This window comes from Empidonax traillii, unplaced genomic scaffold, assembly GCF_003031625.1.
Source record: "Empidonax traillii isolate 1590-97213 ecotype Southwest subspecies unplaced genomic scaffold, ASM303162v1 scaffold763:size302500, whole genome shotgun sequence".
Taxonomy (NCBI): Eukaryota; Metazoa; Chordata; class Aves; order Passeriformes; family Tyrannidae; genus Empidonax; species Empidonax traillii.
In genome coordinates this window covers 264,397-282,055 of record NW_020955956.1, presented here as the reverse complement: position 1 = coordinate 282,055, position 17,659 = coordinate 264,397, and the positions used below count along the sequence as shown (strand labels likewise).

At 53.7% G+C, this 17,659-nt stretch overlaps 1 protein-coding gene across 1 annotated transcript in view; it reads right to left on the bottom strand.

Annotated features, from left to right (window-relative positions):
• Positions 1-17,653, bottom strand: part of ZMAT4 (zinc finger matrin-type 4) — a 38,030-nt gene extending 20,377 nt beyond the window's left edge. The window contains exons 1-2 of the mRNA XM_027901149.1: positions 17,609-17,653; positions 3,612-3,713 (exon numbers count right to left, since the gene is read on the bottom strand). Of these exons, the coding sequence (XP_027756950.1) occupies positions 3,612-3,713 (102 nt within the window). The 5' untranslated portion in view covers positions 17,609-17,653. The remainder of the gene's footprint in view (positions 1-3,611; positions 3,714-17,608) is intronic.
• Between the last annotated feature and the right edge of the window lie 6 nt (positions 17,654-17,659).

The following is a 17,659-nucleotide window of genomic DNA, read 5'->3' as shown; positions in this document are numbered from 1 at the left end:
CCCCAGTTTCCTGGGCATTTGAATTTCAATATGATTTGCCTCTGCCCTCCCCTGCTGCTCCACCAGGAGCGTTCAGGCATCATTCTCTCATCTCAGGAGGTGAGCTGACACTTGCACAGCACCTTCCCGGGCTGCTCTTCCTCCAGACCCGGCATCTTCCTTCATTTTAAATGGCAAAGCAAAGCACCACCTGAACACCCGAAGCAATAAAGATTACAATGGAGGAAAGCATTATAGCAGCTTGAAGAGCAAATGTGGTGATGAATGTGCAGCTCTGGGTGAAATCTGAGAGCAACTTTGCATATGAGGTAATTTTCCTGCAGGATTTTCAAGGGGAAACATGAAAATAAATCGTAACATCTTCCTAATGGCTGTGAACACTTCTATACAGAGATGAGGACAAGCAGCTAACTAAGAAACCTTAGCTCTTTTTTTTTTTAGCTTTTTAATTTACAGAGCAGCTCACCAGAGTGATACAACCTCTCTCCAAGACAGAGCTGGAAGGAAGTGTTAATTTACGGGTGATCCTGAGAGGATTCAGCAGCAAAGAGGCTTCGGGTTCCAGAGGGAGACGAGATGCAGAGATACAGAAAAGAAAAAAATCCATCTCTGGGGCACAGACCCTCAGTGGCATTGCAGCAAGCACAGCAACACTGACAGGAGGCCACGAGAAGGTGTGAAATACCCCGATGCTCTTCCAGGCACAGACACCAACCAGAGATGAGATTTGTCTCATCTCTTACAGCTGCACAAAAGCTGCCCAGCATCAACCCCCACCCCGAGACCCTCAGCAGCACAGCGGGCACGGAGCTCCTTACGGCGCTCCCTCACTTGGGAACGTCAGCACAAGCCAATATCCCAAAGCAGCTCCTGGGCTCAGCTCTGTCCTGGGCTGAACCCTGGGGAGGAGGGCAGGACTGGCAAGGAAAGCCAGGGCACGGCAGACACAGCAGCCCAAGCCAGAAACGCAGTTGCACAGAGCACATGAAATAAGGGCAGTATTTGCTGTATGTCAAGTTGGAAGCAAAAATATGCTGCACACACCCCGATCCTTTTGTCATTTTTCCACTGCACTTGCCCTTGGAAATAATATCGCTTAATACTGCGTGACTGACATAAAATTATTTTTTAATCCTGGCAAAGTAGCACAGAAGAAGAGAATTATTGGTTGGTGATTTGGAGAAGGAGACGAGACAGCGATTGGAATTGACTATTCCTGTTTGGCAAGATAAAAACATCCCCCTTTCATAGGCTGTTTCCCTCTATTTTCTTACAGAGAAATGTCTTATTTTGCATGCACAGAGAGCCAAGATTCCAGTCCCTGGCACAAGGGCTGCAGAGCTCACTCAACTGCGCTAGTGAGGCAGCGGATCAATCCCCTTTCTCTCCAGGCTCTGGCTCAGGAAGGGTAAGGGCAATGCTGACCAAAACAAACCCCAGCACCCCCAGCTGCACGGACACCGAGGGTCCCCAGTGCCCGTGGACAGGCAGGGTGCCCACCCTGGGGGGGCTCCTGAAAATGGACTTGCAGAAAATTTAAGTCCAGAGAAGTTGACATCTCCCCTATGAAAAGAATGAGTTTTTAACTATGGAACACTTCTTAAAATTAAGGGGGGGGGGGGAAATAAGGTGTGAAAATAGTGACCAGCTACTTCGTTAATTAGGAAGAAACAGTGAATTTCACATTCCTGCCATTAATTAATGGCTCGCAGCAAGGGCTGGCCTCGGGCAGGATGGAGCACCCAGCTCCACCTCCCTGGGACACCTTCAGGAAGGTTTTCAGCCTCTGGCTGTGCCTGTGGGTTCGGGGGGCCGGGAGGTGCCAGGAGGACGATGTCACACTCCGGAGTGGTGGCCAGAACAGCCGCGGCACAGCCCCGGGGCAGGGACACCCTCAGGGTCTGGGCCACCCTGCCCAGCCTCCCCAGCTCGCTCCCTCCACCCCTCTGCTCTGGGTTATGCAACCCACAGGCGAGGCTCGGGAATGACATTATTGTGCCGAACGTCTACGGCGTCTGCTGGGATTTCACGGGGATGACAAACGAGCGCAACACCTCGCGCTAAAATACACAACAGAAAACCGTCTTGTTTTCCACATTTCAAAAACATCTGCTATGAATTAATGATTCAGCTCATACCTACGGTGACAGGCGCAGAGGAGAAGAGATTGGCTGAGCGCTCCGAGGCTCACCAGGAGCTGCTCCCATTTCTGCAGCAACGCTCCTGCCTGCTGGAGACAAAACTCGGCACCCACAGCGCCCGGCATCGAGACCTGGAAGGTGCCCCTAAAACTTCAGCCTTCGACTTCCCAGCAGCTGCCAGGGATCTGTGCTGAGGGCAGCCAGAGGAGCAGTTACAGGAGAGCTCTTAAGGAAGTCACCAAAACAGACGTGTAAAGTGCCTTACAAGGAGACGCGTGTTCTTGTTCCCATTGTTAATTAATGCAGCGCAGCATCCTCGGATCGCCTGCACTGAGCTGCTCGGACGTCTCCACTGGCCACACAAATGTCTCCACCGTATATCCATTACAGAACACTCGAGTCAGAGCAAACTTCATCTTCCAGGTCCCTGTGCACAAACTCCGCGTCTGTTGGAACTCTGCAGACACCGAGTGCCCAAAAGCAGGGGCAAAATACTGTGAGCACAGGGGTCCCTCATCCCCTGGCACCTCACACACAGTCACAGAATTGCTTGGGTTGGAGACCACCAAGACCATCAAATCCAACCAATTTATTCCACATTATCTAAATATCTGTATTATCAATGTGTTATATATGACAAATACCCAAAGTTAACACAGTTCACGCATCACTTCTCCTGGAGGCTGGACCACCTCACACATCCCTCCTCGGCCTGACACCCCCAGGGGAGGACAGTCCCTGCACAGTTCCTGCCATGCAAGGGGAGATGGACTGTGCTCTGACCCCTCATGCACACCCACACACGGTGACCCTACAGCTCCTCTGCCTCTGAACCTGAAGAGCTCTGTTCTCTCACTGGGTGAGCAGTGAGAGCCCGTCACCGTGGCAGGATCTACACCAGGCTGCTGCAGATCTGCTCGGAGCACGTTCCCCATGGCACAGGGAGCAGGTGCTGGCACACGGAGGGGCAGTGGGTTTCCTTTCCTGAAGGGTTTACAGCAGCATACCCCCCAATAATTTCCTCCTTGTTTAACAGGAACGTATTTAAGTTTGTTTTGGAGATACACTGTGTTGTCAATTGCTGTTCTAACGCACCTCTAATAATCCATCCTTTCTAATTGTTCATCACTTGCCACTTCTTAAGTGCTTAAACACATTCACAAATACTAATCTATTCTCTGCACAATCAGTGATTCCTGCTCAGCAAAGCACAGTGCAGCAAATTTAATCCAACCTGAGCTCGTTTTGCTGCACTCTTAATTGCTCTCCTTGCTAACAGCGTTTCCCTCAGTCCTGCTTAAATCGCAGCCTGACTTGGCAAATTTAGGCAGGAGGGAAAGCCAGACACGCAGCAGACACGGCTGCAGTGACATCACCAGCAGAGTGGGACGCCACCAGCAGAAACAGTTCTTCGAATCCCGAGTTTTCCGAGCGGAACTGCGACAGCGCAGCCAGACGAGAACGTCCTACCTCGTAATGGGCCACGCGCTGGGACTCGGAGATGAGCTGAGCACTGCACACCTTGCAGTAACTCTCAGTGAACAGCTCCTGGTCGATGTCGGAGGATTTCATCTGTTCACGACAGAGAGAAGAGACAAGAAGCACAATCAGTTACAGAGGGTGGGCAGACGGGCCTGACGAGGGTCCTGCAGAGCAAGGCGACACCTGGGCCGGGCAGTTCTCGTGACCAGGAGGGGACAGAACCAACATTACACAAATGTGATGGTCTGCACCGTGTCCCCAGCATCTCCCATCCTGAGTCCCCGGGTTCATCCACCACCAGCTCGTGCCAAGTGTTTGTTCCTTGCCCTGGGCAGTTCCTGGGCTCTGCTGGGGACCAGTGGTGTGTCCCCTGTGCCCAAGCAGCCCCCGACCCCTCAACACCTTCAGCCACAGGCATGGCACAGTGCTCAGGTGATTTGCTGGGCTGGGCTGTTCTCCAGCAGCTGTTTAAGTACTTGTGTGTTCCCCAGAACTTCCAATGAGGACACTTGCACCTACAACAGGGACACTTGCACCTACAACGAGGACACTTGCACCTACAACGGGGACACTTGCACCTACAACGGGGACACTTGCACCTACAACAGGGACACTTGCACCTACAACGAGGACACTTGCACCTACAAAACCAGCTTGCTGAGTGGCCTGGTTCACAGGAACACGCTCCTCCTCTGTTCACAGCCTCTTCCTCTGAACTCAGGACGAAGAGGCATATCAGGAACACTGAGGCTTAAAACAGACTGAACCCAAGCAGAGCCAGAAAACAACAGAAGCAGCTTCATAGAGAGAATATTTAAAACTAATCCCTGTGTAATTTAAGAGGGAAAAGAGAGGCTGATGCCTTCTGACTTATGCCAAGATAAAGTCTATTAATTCATGATCATAACAAACCTGGGCATAATGAAGACTGATAATAGAGTTTTTATAGAGTTTATTCCACTGATTGGGAAGGAAAACCATATGGAAATGAACAGGTAATGAGATCTCATTAGCAGACAAAGGCTAGTCAGTGCTGGGCTGCACAGCAGAGCTGGAGGTGGCTGTGCCCAATCCCCCTAGTTTTTACATGAAAACTAGCAGCTGAGTTGAGACCAGAGACTCCCAGCCTGGAGAGACCAGTCAGCCCCCAGCTCCAGGAAAAGGTTTGTCCAAGTGTTCTGGTTCACCAGACAGAAGACACAAACCTCAGAGTTCCTCCACTGCTGCCCTTGCATTTTGATTCTGCAAAGACATTTGCTTGTTTTCTCTTGCTGTCTGCCGAGGTTTCATCTTCATTTACTCTGTCCAGAGAGATGCTGCGTTGAGAAACTTTCAAAGACACCAAAAGGCCCTTTTAGGAGTACAAGAAGTGTTGCAAAATTGCATCAAAGGCAACACACAGTAGGGGGAAGAAATCTCACTTAACTACAACAGATTGACACAAGGCAAACCAAAGAATCTCATTAAACCTCAATCCAGCAACCAAGCCAGAGTCAGGTAACATCACCCTCATTTGCATGCAGCCTGAATGCTCACAGTACAAACCCTCATTGCAAAAATCAGAGTAAATCAAAAGCTTCTCTGTATTAGTCCAGCTCTCTGTGCTCTGATAACAGAGCCCAGGTCTATTCTGCCTCGTCAAATGGAATCATCTGTCCCCCTCTGTAGCAGCAGGGGCTGAACAGGCTTAGCCAGGATCTCAGGTGTTTCTCTAAGCAGTAAGTTCTGATACAGGTGTGGGGTGCGTTCCCCTCGATATCACAGCTCAGCACCAGGAAAACACGATGATTATGCTGATGATGTGGCTGTTGAGCAGCACAATTCGGGTCCTGCTGCTGTCTCCAAGCTGCCTCACTCCCATGGAACCTGCAGTGGAGAGACAGGGCCACCCTTCTGCCCCGGTGCAGTTCAGAGACCAGCTCTCTCTGCTTGGCCTCGAGCACTGCACACACAGGGGAGGAGCAGGTCCTGCTGCCCTGAAAGCTCCCTGTGCCCACGGGAAGGGCAGCGAGCCTGGCACTGCCAGAGCCTGCAGGATGGCAGACTCCCTGGGCTGGGTGTCCTCACGCCTGCCCATCCTGGCAGGGCTTCACTGCTGCTTTTCCCAGGCCTTGCTTTTTCACTGTGATGAAAAGGACAGCAAGGCAGAGGAGACGGGAATGGGGATTAGGAGGAACGGGAGAACAAACAGAAGAAAAGCCTCCTTCCTGCTTTTGCATGAATATATTAGGCTAAAGCGCTGCAAGGATTCAAGCATATGTAAGCTTGGCTATTAAAAATAATTACAAAGCTCTGGTAACAATAACTGCTCTGGGCAAAATTAAATTTTAACAAAAAATAACAGATTCACCTTAGCAAGGTAGATTTCCACACAAGCAGTCCACTACCAGCACCCATTCATACAAATCATCTGCACAGGGACCCCGCTACGTGCAAGAACCAAATGTCTGGTTCCTACAAAGGGACTGGCACAGCGAGGTCACCGTAGAGGTGGACTCCAGACACGAAACTTTTTTTGGGAAAAAGAAAACAGCTTTGGGACCTGGCCTAAAAAGGTGCTTCCTCCTCTCCAGAAAAGCTCCCCTTCCCCACTGCTGTCTCATCTCAGATACACTCTGCATTGCTGTTCTTTGGGTTAATCCCAGCAGTGATTTATTAACTTCTTCTGCCTGCAAGTGTCATAAAGGGAGTTCACAAGCAATTAATATTTATGTATTTCTAATCACTTAATTCCACTGTGACTCTCCCTGCCCACACATGCCTAACTGCTCCAGGAGTGACCAGCCCTCGCTGCCCTCCCCACACAGCCTGTCTGTCACAAAGGAGGGCTGTCCCTGCCGAGAGCCATCGGCTGGGAGGGACACTCGAGGGGAACTACAAGTGCTGAGCAGCGTGGGACGTGTCTCTCAACACTCTCAGTCAGAGGCTGCTTTTGCTGGGAGTTGAAGGAACAACGTGGGATTTGCAGCCTTGTCACCTGGACTCCAAGCCCTGTGCTGAGCAGAAGTGCTCGGTCTGCACACCGAGGTGTAAATGTCTGGAACTCGGGTGGGGACATGGCGGGGCCTCCACCACAAGCACTGATCACTTTGCCTCCTCCAGGGGGTTTATTGTCTCCTCCAGGAGTGGCACACTCCTCGTGTGCCCCACTCCAGTGCTGAGCCCCCTCCCTGCTCCAGCTCCGTGACCTCTGCCCGTGTCAGCTCAGCATCTCCAGCCACGCTCACCGTGTCCCAGGAACCTTGGCTGCAGCCCCTCGTGCCACGTGGCTGCCATCCTCCTCAGCAGCTCCAGTGACTGGAACAGCTCAGTGGAAATCAATCTGACGGGGCTGACTCCAGTTTTTGGCAAGGGCCAGGAAGGTGCTAACTAAGTTGCACTAAATTTCAGAGGACAGCAACCCACAGCTGACATCAGAGACACATGCAAAGCCAAATTCCTTCGTGAGGAAATGCTTTGCACCAGCTGAACCCCACCAGGCAGGGACAGGTGCTGCATGTGCCCCCATCACACAGTGGTGGAAGTGCCCCTCCAGTAAGTGCTTTTGGGATCCAGACCCAGCAGAACGGGACCTCAGGCCAGGCTGGAGCTCCAGTAGGTGCCAAGTGCTGCAGCCCTTTCTGCTGCCACAGCCCTTTCTGCTGCCACAGCCCTCAGGTCCCGCTCTCAAAGCAGCAGCACGAGCTGCTGGCACTGGCAGCAAACACTTCCCATCACATTTCTGATAAATGCTGCTGTAATCCCCTCTCCAGCAATCCTCCCTCAGCAAGACGCTTCTATTTTCACTGTTGCACACCCCATTCTCAAGTTCACTGCCCCCTTTTTTGAGCAATGAGCTCAGTGAATAGGGAAAGAAGCTTTCTAATAATGGGAAATTCATGACTGGTAGCAACAGTTCCAGAGCACATGGCAAACATGAATGAGACAGAGGGGGTTTTTTTAATTCCAAGTTTCACCTTTTCCAGAACTAACAGGTTCCAAAACCTCTGTATTGGAGCACAAGAGAAGAGGCAACTGAGCATGTGCACAAATGCCAAATGCAAACAAGAAGCCAAAAATTAAATGTCCTGACTTTCACGTTATGAATTATTTGTGCCTTTTGCTGCTGTCACTCTCCCGTGGATTAACATCTCGTGTAACACCTCCTGTTTTCTTCTGTTGTTTAATTTGTCTTGCGATAAAAAGAAAAAAAAGCCTTTACTAATAATTAATGTGCTTTCAGCAACTCTGTCACTGTGCTTACGCTGAGGCATCTGAAGAAATGCAAAACTGCCTTTTGAAGTGCCCGAGCTCCTGGCACTATCAGCACCATGATGGTTGAGCCTGTTCCATGAGTGCAGTTCTCCTCCTGCTTTTATCCCCTGGAGCCAGAGCACTTGGGGTGCTGGAGGCCACAGCAGTGTCCCAGCACCAGGAAAAGGGCTGGTCTGGGACAGCCCAGGGCAGCTCTGCACTGCAGGCTCTCCCCAGGGCAGGGCATCCAGCCACAGACAGAACAGGACACCCCATCCCATGGTGACAGCAGGACCCTCTGCAGCCCACCCTGAACTGATGCAAGAGCCAGAATTTACAGCCGTGGGGTCTGCAGCCTCTGCCTGTACCAGCACACACAATCCCAGACAATCCTGCATCCCAGAGGTGATGGAGACACGTCCCTACGAGCCACATCTCCAGAGGATGCGTGTGCTACTTCCAGGTTTTCCCATTCTCCTGCCAAATCAGAGATGCTCCATGTCCCTCCAGCTGTGCTGCACATCTGCCATCTCCGCCATGCGTCACCTTCCCTGCAGATCTTGTTTGGTTTGGGGGTTATCCCTACTCCCTCCATTCCCTAAATCCTCCACAGAGTCAATTTGCCTCACTTCTGCGCTCAGCCTTTGATGCATTTTGACACGCTTTATTGGAGCCTTGAAAATCAGAGCAAGATTGTGTGTGGCATGAGCTGGGGAGCAGGAGAGATCCTGCACGTGGCTGCTGCATGTGTCAGCACACAGAGGAGAGGCTGCCGAGACAACATGGGGCAGAGGGGGCCTCGGTGCAGAGGAGGCTCAACCTGAGCAACCCCAAAGCCCAACGTCCCCCAACTTCCCCCAGAGTAAACAGGCAAGGTGCTCCTTTACTGGGACCAACTCCTTGGGGAAGTATCCAAGGCCGGGCTGGATGAGGCTCTGAGCAACCTGGGCTACTGGAAGGCGTCCCTACCCATGGCAGGGAGTTGGAACGAGATGAACTTTTAAGGTCTCCTCTAACTCAAGCCATTCTGGGATTCTGTGTTTGCCAGGACTAAGAAAGGGACCCTCAGGCAGCAGCTGTGCCCTCTCAGGGGATGGAGACCGTGTTTTTAAGAGCCTCTCCATTCCCACGCCGTGGGGAGGAAATTGCCAGGGATGTCTCACTGAATTCCCAAGACTCACTGAGCTCTGGGGTGGAGGGAAAGCTGCCAGATGTTCCCATCTCCTCACCTAATCATCAAGGTACCGTGTATAAATAGAACCAAGCAAGAAAATAGCCTGACGAACACACCAGGAAAAGCAGTGCACTCTGGCAGAGAAAGCCAGGAGGGACAGGGGATGCCCTGCAGGCAGAAGAGCAGCAGGGTCAAGGCTCCAGGTGTGCCTGTCCCCCACCTGCAGCATGCCAGGCAGCACAGCACCCCCCTGGCAGGGCAGCAAAGGATGAGGCCTCGGCAGCAAAACCCAGGCGGTGACTTTGTGACCCGCTGCCTGTCTGAAGTGGGAACAAAAGGCAAGCGAAGGAGATTCCAGGCACAGAGATTCTGAGAGCAAAGGACAGATCTGGGCGTGCAGCGGAGACAAGCCCTCCGTGCCCCCAGCTGCCTCAGGAGGGACGAGGGAAGGATGCTGCCAAGAGGAGTGGGAGCCACGTTGCAATTCTGGGAGCGGCACCGTCCCCTCCCTACAAATGCCAGCATCCCCTTACGCTCCTGAATTGCTCTAATCATTCACACTACATCGTGTGGCAGGGTTTAATTGCAAACATGCGCTGACTTGAATCAAAATACGTTTTAAAAAGGAGACTGATATATTAACACCGCTCAGGACAGTCTGTAGGAACTGAAATCAAATTCCGTGCCTCAGGGCATTGATTCTGCACCCTGCACACTGCAAGGATGGGGCTCTGTCCCTCACCCCAGCACACCTTGACCCTTAGCAGCAGGGACAGCCCAGAAACCCCAGCAGAAGGGGCAAAAGCAGACTCTGTGCAGCCCGCACTCGAGATGGAGGGGCTGCTGGACTCCGATGCAGAGGGGAGGGACTCGCACTGGGATGGAGAGGAAAGGAGGGACCTTGGGCCGGCCCCGGCTGCTGTGGGCACCTCCCCGCAGGAACACATCCCCCTCGACTAAACCCCAGCCAGGCCCCTGCCTGGGGAGGACACTCGGTCGGGCACAGCCCGGTCCGAAGCGCCGGTGCCCGCTCCTTCCCCTCCCGCCCCAGCCCCAGGGACGCGCTGTGGGCAGCTCCCGGTGCCCCCAGCCACGACCCCCGGCTGCCGCAGCCCCTCGGGAGCCCGCGGGCCCCAGGGACCCCTCCGGCCGTCGGGGCGTCGCGGGGCCGAGCGCGGGGTGCGGCGGAGCGGGGGTTCCCATGCGATGCTCGCGGTTGCCATGGAAACGGCGGCTGCTCGCAAAAAGGCGCAGAAACAGCATCAGCGCTCCCCGAGCTCGGCCTGGGGGCACCCCCAAATTCAGGGGGTCACCGCTGCCCGGGCCGGGCCCCGCGGCGCGGGGGGAGCAGCCAGCAGCCAGCAGTTAGCAGCCAGCAGCCAGCCCTGCTCGGCATCCACCGGCAGGACGCCACGTTTATTTTTGGATAAGCAGGACCTACTTTCTCCTGTGGCTCCCTAATAACGTACAAAACGGCAGGAAGCGAGGCAAGCCGAATCCCATGCCGGCAGCCCGTCGCCTCTGGTACTTTGCATAATCAGGGCTTGTCAGTCCCCATCAGCTTCAGCTCAGAAACCCGAGAGGCAAAGCCGGGTAAGGTGGCAACGGGCTTAGAAGAAGCCTCCAGAGAACAAATCTGTCCATCGCCGATGGGGGATTATTTTAATTCTGGATCCCTAATAAAAGCCTGCATGCCGGCCTAGCTGGCTAAGCTAAAGCACCTCTTCCCAAAAGCAGCCTCAGCCTCAGGAGCACCAACCCCAGATGAGTTCAACATCGATGCTGAACACTCCCTGCCCAGCACAGGTTAACCCAGTTCGAGACAGCACAGGCAGAGATGCTCCTGGTTATCCCCACTGTCAGCCAAGCTCCAGTGGGTTGGCTGAGCTCCTCTCCCCTCCCTAGGACGGTCCCTCACCCATCCTGTACTTGCTGCCTCACCGAGTGCCCCCAGGGGAGGATCTACAGGAGCTCAGGTGCCCCCAAGGCAGTTGAGCAGCTCTGGCCAGGAACCCTCCCTGCCTGCAATGACTGATGGACTCTGCTTCCTTCAGCCACAGCTCACTGCCACGGCAGAGATTCTCATCATCAATGAAATGATTTAGAAGCAAGACACCAGGAATGCAAATGCTTCCAGAGTCCCCCATTTAGCACAGAGGAGCTAAACCCCTGGCCTAATTTCACTGTGCATCCAAATTCCACATCCTCTAACTGATATCAGCAGATTTCATTAAACTCCTTCTTTTTATCATGTAATCTGACAATTAGCTTTGTGAGCACCAGCAACCAACAAGGAGCTTTACCTTAAGTAAAACACAAAACATTTAGATCCTTCCTACAGCTTTTTCTTTGCCCACCCTTTATTTAAAAAAGAAAAAACAAAACCCTCCTTTTCTTTGCATTAACTCTCTTCTAAGAAGCAGGAGCATCTCCCACGCTCAGCCACGCTGAGCAGAAGCATGCTGGACTTTCAAGTTTTATGTCAGACCTGCCTTCCTTGTGCTGGGAAGCATCTCAGCAAGCCACTCAGATAATTCATGCTTCATTTTCCCCTCTGGAAAAAAACATTGTTCTGTCCCTTACCAACAGATGAGCAATGAGAAACGGTTCATCAATGTCCACTGCAGTGCTCCAGCTCCATGTGCCAAAGGGTCTCCAGAAATGCAAACTGTTCTATTTTTGTCAGTGAGAAATTAAACTGCCTTTGCAGAAGGGCTGGAGCCGGGCACACTCCAGGCTGGGCACCGGCTGCTCCTTTCGGAGACCGGCTCTGACTCATGGATTTGGAAAGGTCTCCTCTCCCTGCACAGTCTGGGGACTCCTATTCCTACAGTATTTCTTAGGCATCCCCTGTGGTACTCGACAGAAAGGCATCAGAACAAGCAAAGGTGTTTTGTACATCAGCTTTCCCAGCGGGGCTTGCAGGTTATCCTGCAGCAGTGGCCATCAGCCTTCCAGGCTGGCTAGGGAGGAAGAAGGCTCAAAAATGCTTTTTGTATGTTCTGCAAAACCAAAAACGTCCCTGCTGCTCTGTAAGGTCCTGTCCTGCCTGCTGTCAAAGCAGGGCACTACAGATGGGCTCCTGGTGCCCCTCTGCCCTCCCCACCCTGTGCCCAGACTGGGGATCCCCCCAGAGCCACAGCCCAGCACCTCTCCCTGACAGCACAGCAAGCTGAAAGGGCAGCAAAACCCTCTGACAGCTAATGAGAGAAAACAATGGGCCCCCACATTCTGTGTGGCTCCTCTCCCTGCCAGGCTGCCATGAACTACAGCCGCGTGCTCGAAAATTAGATGGATTAATTATCGCTACAATTAGTGCTATCGTGAAGCATCTCTGGTGGCAGGAAATAATATTGTCATAAACTTGCCTAATTGCTCAATATTTTCAAATGAGCAGTTGAATCCACAGTTATCATCTTGATGTTTTCACCAGTGACATTGTAGGATGGAAAACACAGAACTGATTAATTAGTTTTCATTTTAAGTCAGGCTAAACTCTGGCTCTCTCTACCACGTGCTGTCACTGCAGCCAAGACTCTGAAGCTCAGAGGTGGAAAGCACAGACATGGAAGGCAGCAGCGCCCTGGGATGCAGGGTTACTGCCAGCCTGAGCACCCTCACCATGCACTGAGGCCACAACAGCCTCTGCCTCTAATACAATCAGCTCTCATGTGCTTATTGTATTTCAGATAATAGGGGGGCCTGCACAGCATTCTGTACAACAGCAGGTTTAACCGACTAATTTACGGCTTCAGAAGCAGTGGGTGTTCAATTCCATCCCATTCTTGGGGTTCCTGACAAGCCACTCCAGGCACTGCAGATCCAGTGCTCCAAGCTTTTCCCATTTTCTCGGTGAATTTTGAAACCAGAGCATGTCTCACCTTCGCAGTTCACTGCTGGGTGTCATGTCTCTGGCTGCATCCTTCAAGACAGCTTTAAATATCGATGTCTCACTTCACCACCAGGTCCACCCACTGTTTTGAAGCGGCTGGATCAAATTTAGGAGCAGTTTGGAGTTCCCAGTGCAGTTCCCCACATCTCCTCGTGCAGCTCTGTCACACCCAGCTCACGGGCAGCTGGGGCTTGGCTCGGCTGTCCTGTGTGACACACGCAAGTAACATGTATGTGATGCACAAGCAGGACACAGGTGACACCTCTATGGCCTCAAGCACTCAGGCTGATAGACCAAAAGGGTTTATTTATACTCTCCCACCTTCAGGATTTGTTTCACCAACAAAGACGCACTGGCAAGAAGCAGGTCCAAGCTTAACTACATCTTCTACCCAATTTCCTCTTTAACAAGGCAAAGTAAATATATTTCTGCTTCGAAATTAAGAGCAGCAATATTCTTCTCCCCTATTGCTTTCTAAATGAAGCTCCTGAAAGCCCTTTTTGAAGCTTCCCAGTTTCACTGCCAGACCCGCTCCCCCCTGCTCTCAGCAGAAATGGATTAAACGAGCCCTTTGAAGTGCAGCTGCCCGTGAGCTGCTCTGGGGCCAGCTCAGCTCAGCTTTCTGTGTCTCCTGGAAGCAGGACAGCGGCCACCAAAACTCCCGGGGCTGAACCTGCACGAACAGCAAAACTCTGCCACGGGGCAAGCGCTGCAACCCCCGCCAGCCCCCGCCAGCCAGGGCAGGCAAAGCCACCCATGTCCCCTGCCAGCACAGGAACGGCCCAAAACATGTCAAACACTGCACAACAGGCAGGTTTTGATATTGCAAATATTCATCTCCAGCTATTTCTAGTTAATGGGACAGAGCAAACTATCGAGAAAAATGGGAGCATTACAGTAAAAACAACAACAAATTAAACTCTAATGCAATTAGAGAGCAATTAGGGATCTATCCTCCGGGAGCATTTGGAAACCCTGGGCCTTTCTCAAAATCTGATCTCTCTGCAACTTTATTCCTTTCTAGTTAATAACAAAGAAGTGAGAGGCACAGCTCCCCCCAGTCCATGCAGAACGCCATCTCCTGCTCTGCAGGAGCAGAAGGTGGTGGCAGGTAAAGCCCTCACACCTCCAGGCTGAGGCACACGCAGCTGTCAGCAGAACAGGGTGCAAAGGAGGAGCAGAAACCACCCCCTGTGTCCGCTGCAAACACAAGGACCCAGACGGCTGAGCAGGCACGAGCGACCCTGGAAAACCCTTTGTTTTCCTGTGCACAGCTCCAGCACGAGCCACAGCCCAGAAGAACATGCATTTAATTCCTTTTGGCTTTTTAAATGTACTCACATTTATGCCTTTAGATAAGCACCTGCTTAACCAAAGCTCCCCAGCTGGCTGCAGGACGGAGCAGGGCAGCCCTTGGGCACTGGTGCCTGCTGTGCCCTGGGCAGAGCACAGGAGCCCTCAGCACCCAGAGGTGCCCCACGGCCTGTCACTGCCTGGGCTGCCTCCCTGCCACACCAGCAGGTCTGCAAAGGGGCATTTGGCACAGCCTTCCCTGGAGGGCAGGGGACATGGAGCGTGGTGACAACAAAGCACCCTGGAAACTGCAGGAGAACTGAGATGAGGGGGCAAAGATGCACCGTCCCATTCAACCAGCTCTCCATCCAGGCTCACCCACACGCTGCCTGAGGGTCACAGCAAAGCCTGGTTCTGTGAAACCTTCCTCTGGGGATGCAGACACAGAGAACATTCTCTGCAGAGGGTGAGGTGGCACCGAGGAAAGCTTCCTATCCATTCCCTGAGGCTGCTGCTATTCCTGGGGGCAGCCCCATCTGCACTTCACAGCTCCAGTACTGCTCAGCAAGGGGTGTTTTTCATGCTTTGAAAGGAATAATAAAGCTTCCATATGTCCTGCTACCTGCCCAGCAGCTGTCAGGGATATGACCCCCTCTGTGTTCAGCAGAAGGCGGCACCTGTGCAATGGAGGGAAGTGGGAACCTTGACCTTCATCCAATTCTGTACCCAAATCCACCCTTGGGGACATCAGCAGCCCCATTCTGGCCTAGAAATTGGCCCAGTTCTGATCTCTCAAACCAGTTCTGGATGTCAAGTCACACCTCTTTCCTTGGGAGCTTAACCCAGATAAAAGCAGACACCCAGATCCAAAGGTGCCCAGGGCACCCAGTGCAGGGACCAGCCAGGACCAGCCCCGAGAGCCTCAGGACCCATCTCAGACTGGAGCCATTTCCGAGGTTTGGGGAGCCCTCCTGACTCTGAAAGAACATCTCACAATAGAAAAGGGTCTGCTTAGAGACTCACAGGTCTCAAAGAGATGACAACTTCTGGTCAGAAGTTGCTTCTTGGAAAGGAATCGTTCTCAACAACCCCCTACTATTGCTGTCTCCTCTCAGCCACTGACGTAGGGGATGAGGGCTCTCTGCTGGGGGGTCTGGGGATCTTTCCTCACCCCCTGCAACACACCTGCAGGGAGAGATGATAAATCCACAGCCAGCCCAGCCCAGCCAGCAGCATTCCCAGGTAAATCCACAGGCGGGAAGAGGGGGAGAGGTGGTGCAGAAGCCGTAAATCCCCAGGGAGAGGAAGCCGGCTGCTCGCTGGGAGTGAGGTGCTCAGTCAGCAAGGACCAACCAGCTGCACCAATTCCTCTGCAAACTGGAAGCAGCAAATCAATCAAATCCAGGCAAATATCACAAAATTCCTTACAGAGACACCTTTCCAAGAGGGCACAGCCAGCAATACTGTGAATAGCTGGGGAGGCCTCTCAGAGTGCAGCACACCTGGGGAAGGGAAAGGCAGCAGCACTGCATCTCCTCCAGGCTGTCCAGGGCAGGAGAGGGCAGAGAACCCCGAGGGGGGAAGGCTGGATATGGGATTAAAGTTAAGACTGAACAACTCAGAGCCAAGCAAAATGACCTCTGAAACCCCCCAGCTGGCCAGGCACACGCAGAATCGTGGTGCAATGTATAGAGAAGGATCAATTATTTGGAGTGACTCAGAAGTGACTAAGAACGATCAGATAGGATCAATTGTGAGGCCTGGAAATCATCCCAAATTTTGGAACGGTCCCACCCCAGGACATGGCCAAAAGGCAGGATCCTAGACAGGGATGCAGGAGGCAGTTGTATCAGGAGGTTTATAACCCACAGGTCTACGCTGTTCTGGGAGTAATAAGGGATTCCCAACCTCCTCTTTCTGATATAATCAGGGGAAAGACCCATTTTTACTGTAGAAAGTTCCTGTGCTGCCCCTCCCTCCTGTCCCTTCCTACAGTAGATGAGTCACTGTCTAGAACCTTTAGCAAAATACCTCTTACTGTTTATCAGGTCCCTGTCATTCCCCTGCCCACAGCACAGTGCAAGAAGTGCTCCAGGTCACTGTCTCCTTCCTGTGGAAGGATGAGAGTCCCAAAGCTGAAGCCCCTCTGCCCAGCACCCCCTTTCTGAGCTGCCCCTCCCCAGCAGCATCCCCTCTGCTCACCTCTCACCTTCTGGTGCCAGTGGTTGTGTTTTGCAGAGGGACTGCACGTGCTCCTGCGAGAGCAAACAGCACAGCCTGATGCGGAAAATGCAAACCGGTGATTTTTAACTGTCTGCTCAACACTCTGCAAATCTTTTGCAAATCTCTTCACCCACTACTGCGCACTCAGATAACTTCAGAATCGCAGGATTCTGAAGGGCAAAAGGAGTGTGTGGCTGCCCCAAGGGCAGCAACCCGAGCATGATTAGCATCAGGAATCGAGGGGCACTGCCCGGCTCCGGTCTCACTATCCGAGGGACACGGATCGCCAGCAATCCAGACGGCTCAGGGGTCAGTCGCCAGAGATCCTCCACACAGCCCAAACCAGGTGTCACCTCGCTCACTCTGTGTCAGGGACAGCCTTGGCTTGGCTCTGACCCACGGACAGCCCCAGTGCAACACGTGGGGCCAGACAAGCCCCACGGCGCTGCACGGAGCGATCCCCTCCGCCCGCGGGAGCGGCCGCTGCAGTCGGTCAGGGCTGTCCCCGGGGGCGGCGGCCCCAGCCCCCAGCTCAGCTGCCTCCCTGGAATCGTGCTTTTGCTCTCCACGACCTGCTGGCTTGGGAAGTTCTCCAAACTTCCCAAACGGCACAGAGAACAGGCTTGTTTTCCTGCGTCTACAGAAACGCACGCTCGCATCCCGCAGCCCCCGGCGCTCCCGTTCCCACGCCGGACCGCAGGGACGCCTGTGCGGGGTCCGATCCGCCAGAGCATCCCGAGCTGCACCGACCAGCACAGGGGCTGCCTCCCGGGGGTCCCGCACCCAGAGGCCTGGCTGCCTCGCAGGTGGATACGGCATTCTGTAAGAACTCCACCGGGAAAAAACACCCGCACCTGGCGCGGGGCTGGAGCGCTCGCGGGGCGTGCGCGGGTCACCGCCGGCCTCCCGCCGTGGGTCTGGGGGTGACACGGGGGGCAGAGCCGCCCGCTCCCCACCGGGGAGGACCCCCATCCCGGCTCCATCCGCAGCGGCGCCGGCATCGCCCGAACCGCCCCGGCAGCCGCTCCCGGAGGGTACCGGATCGCCTCCCACCGCCCGCACCAACGCCGCTGCCAGCCGGCTCCGGCTCCCCGGCAAACTTTCCTCCAACTCCCATCAACAGATCCCGGCGGCAGCCCCCGCTCGAGCCGGCGGGTCGGTGCCCGGTACCTTGGGGTCCGGCCGGTGCCTCCGGGCGCGGTGGCCGCTGCCTCCGGGGCC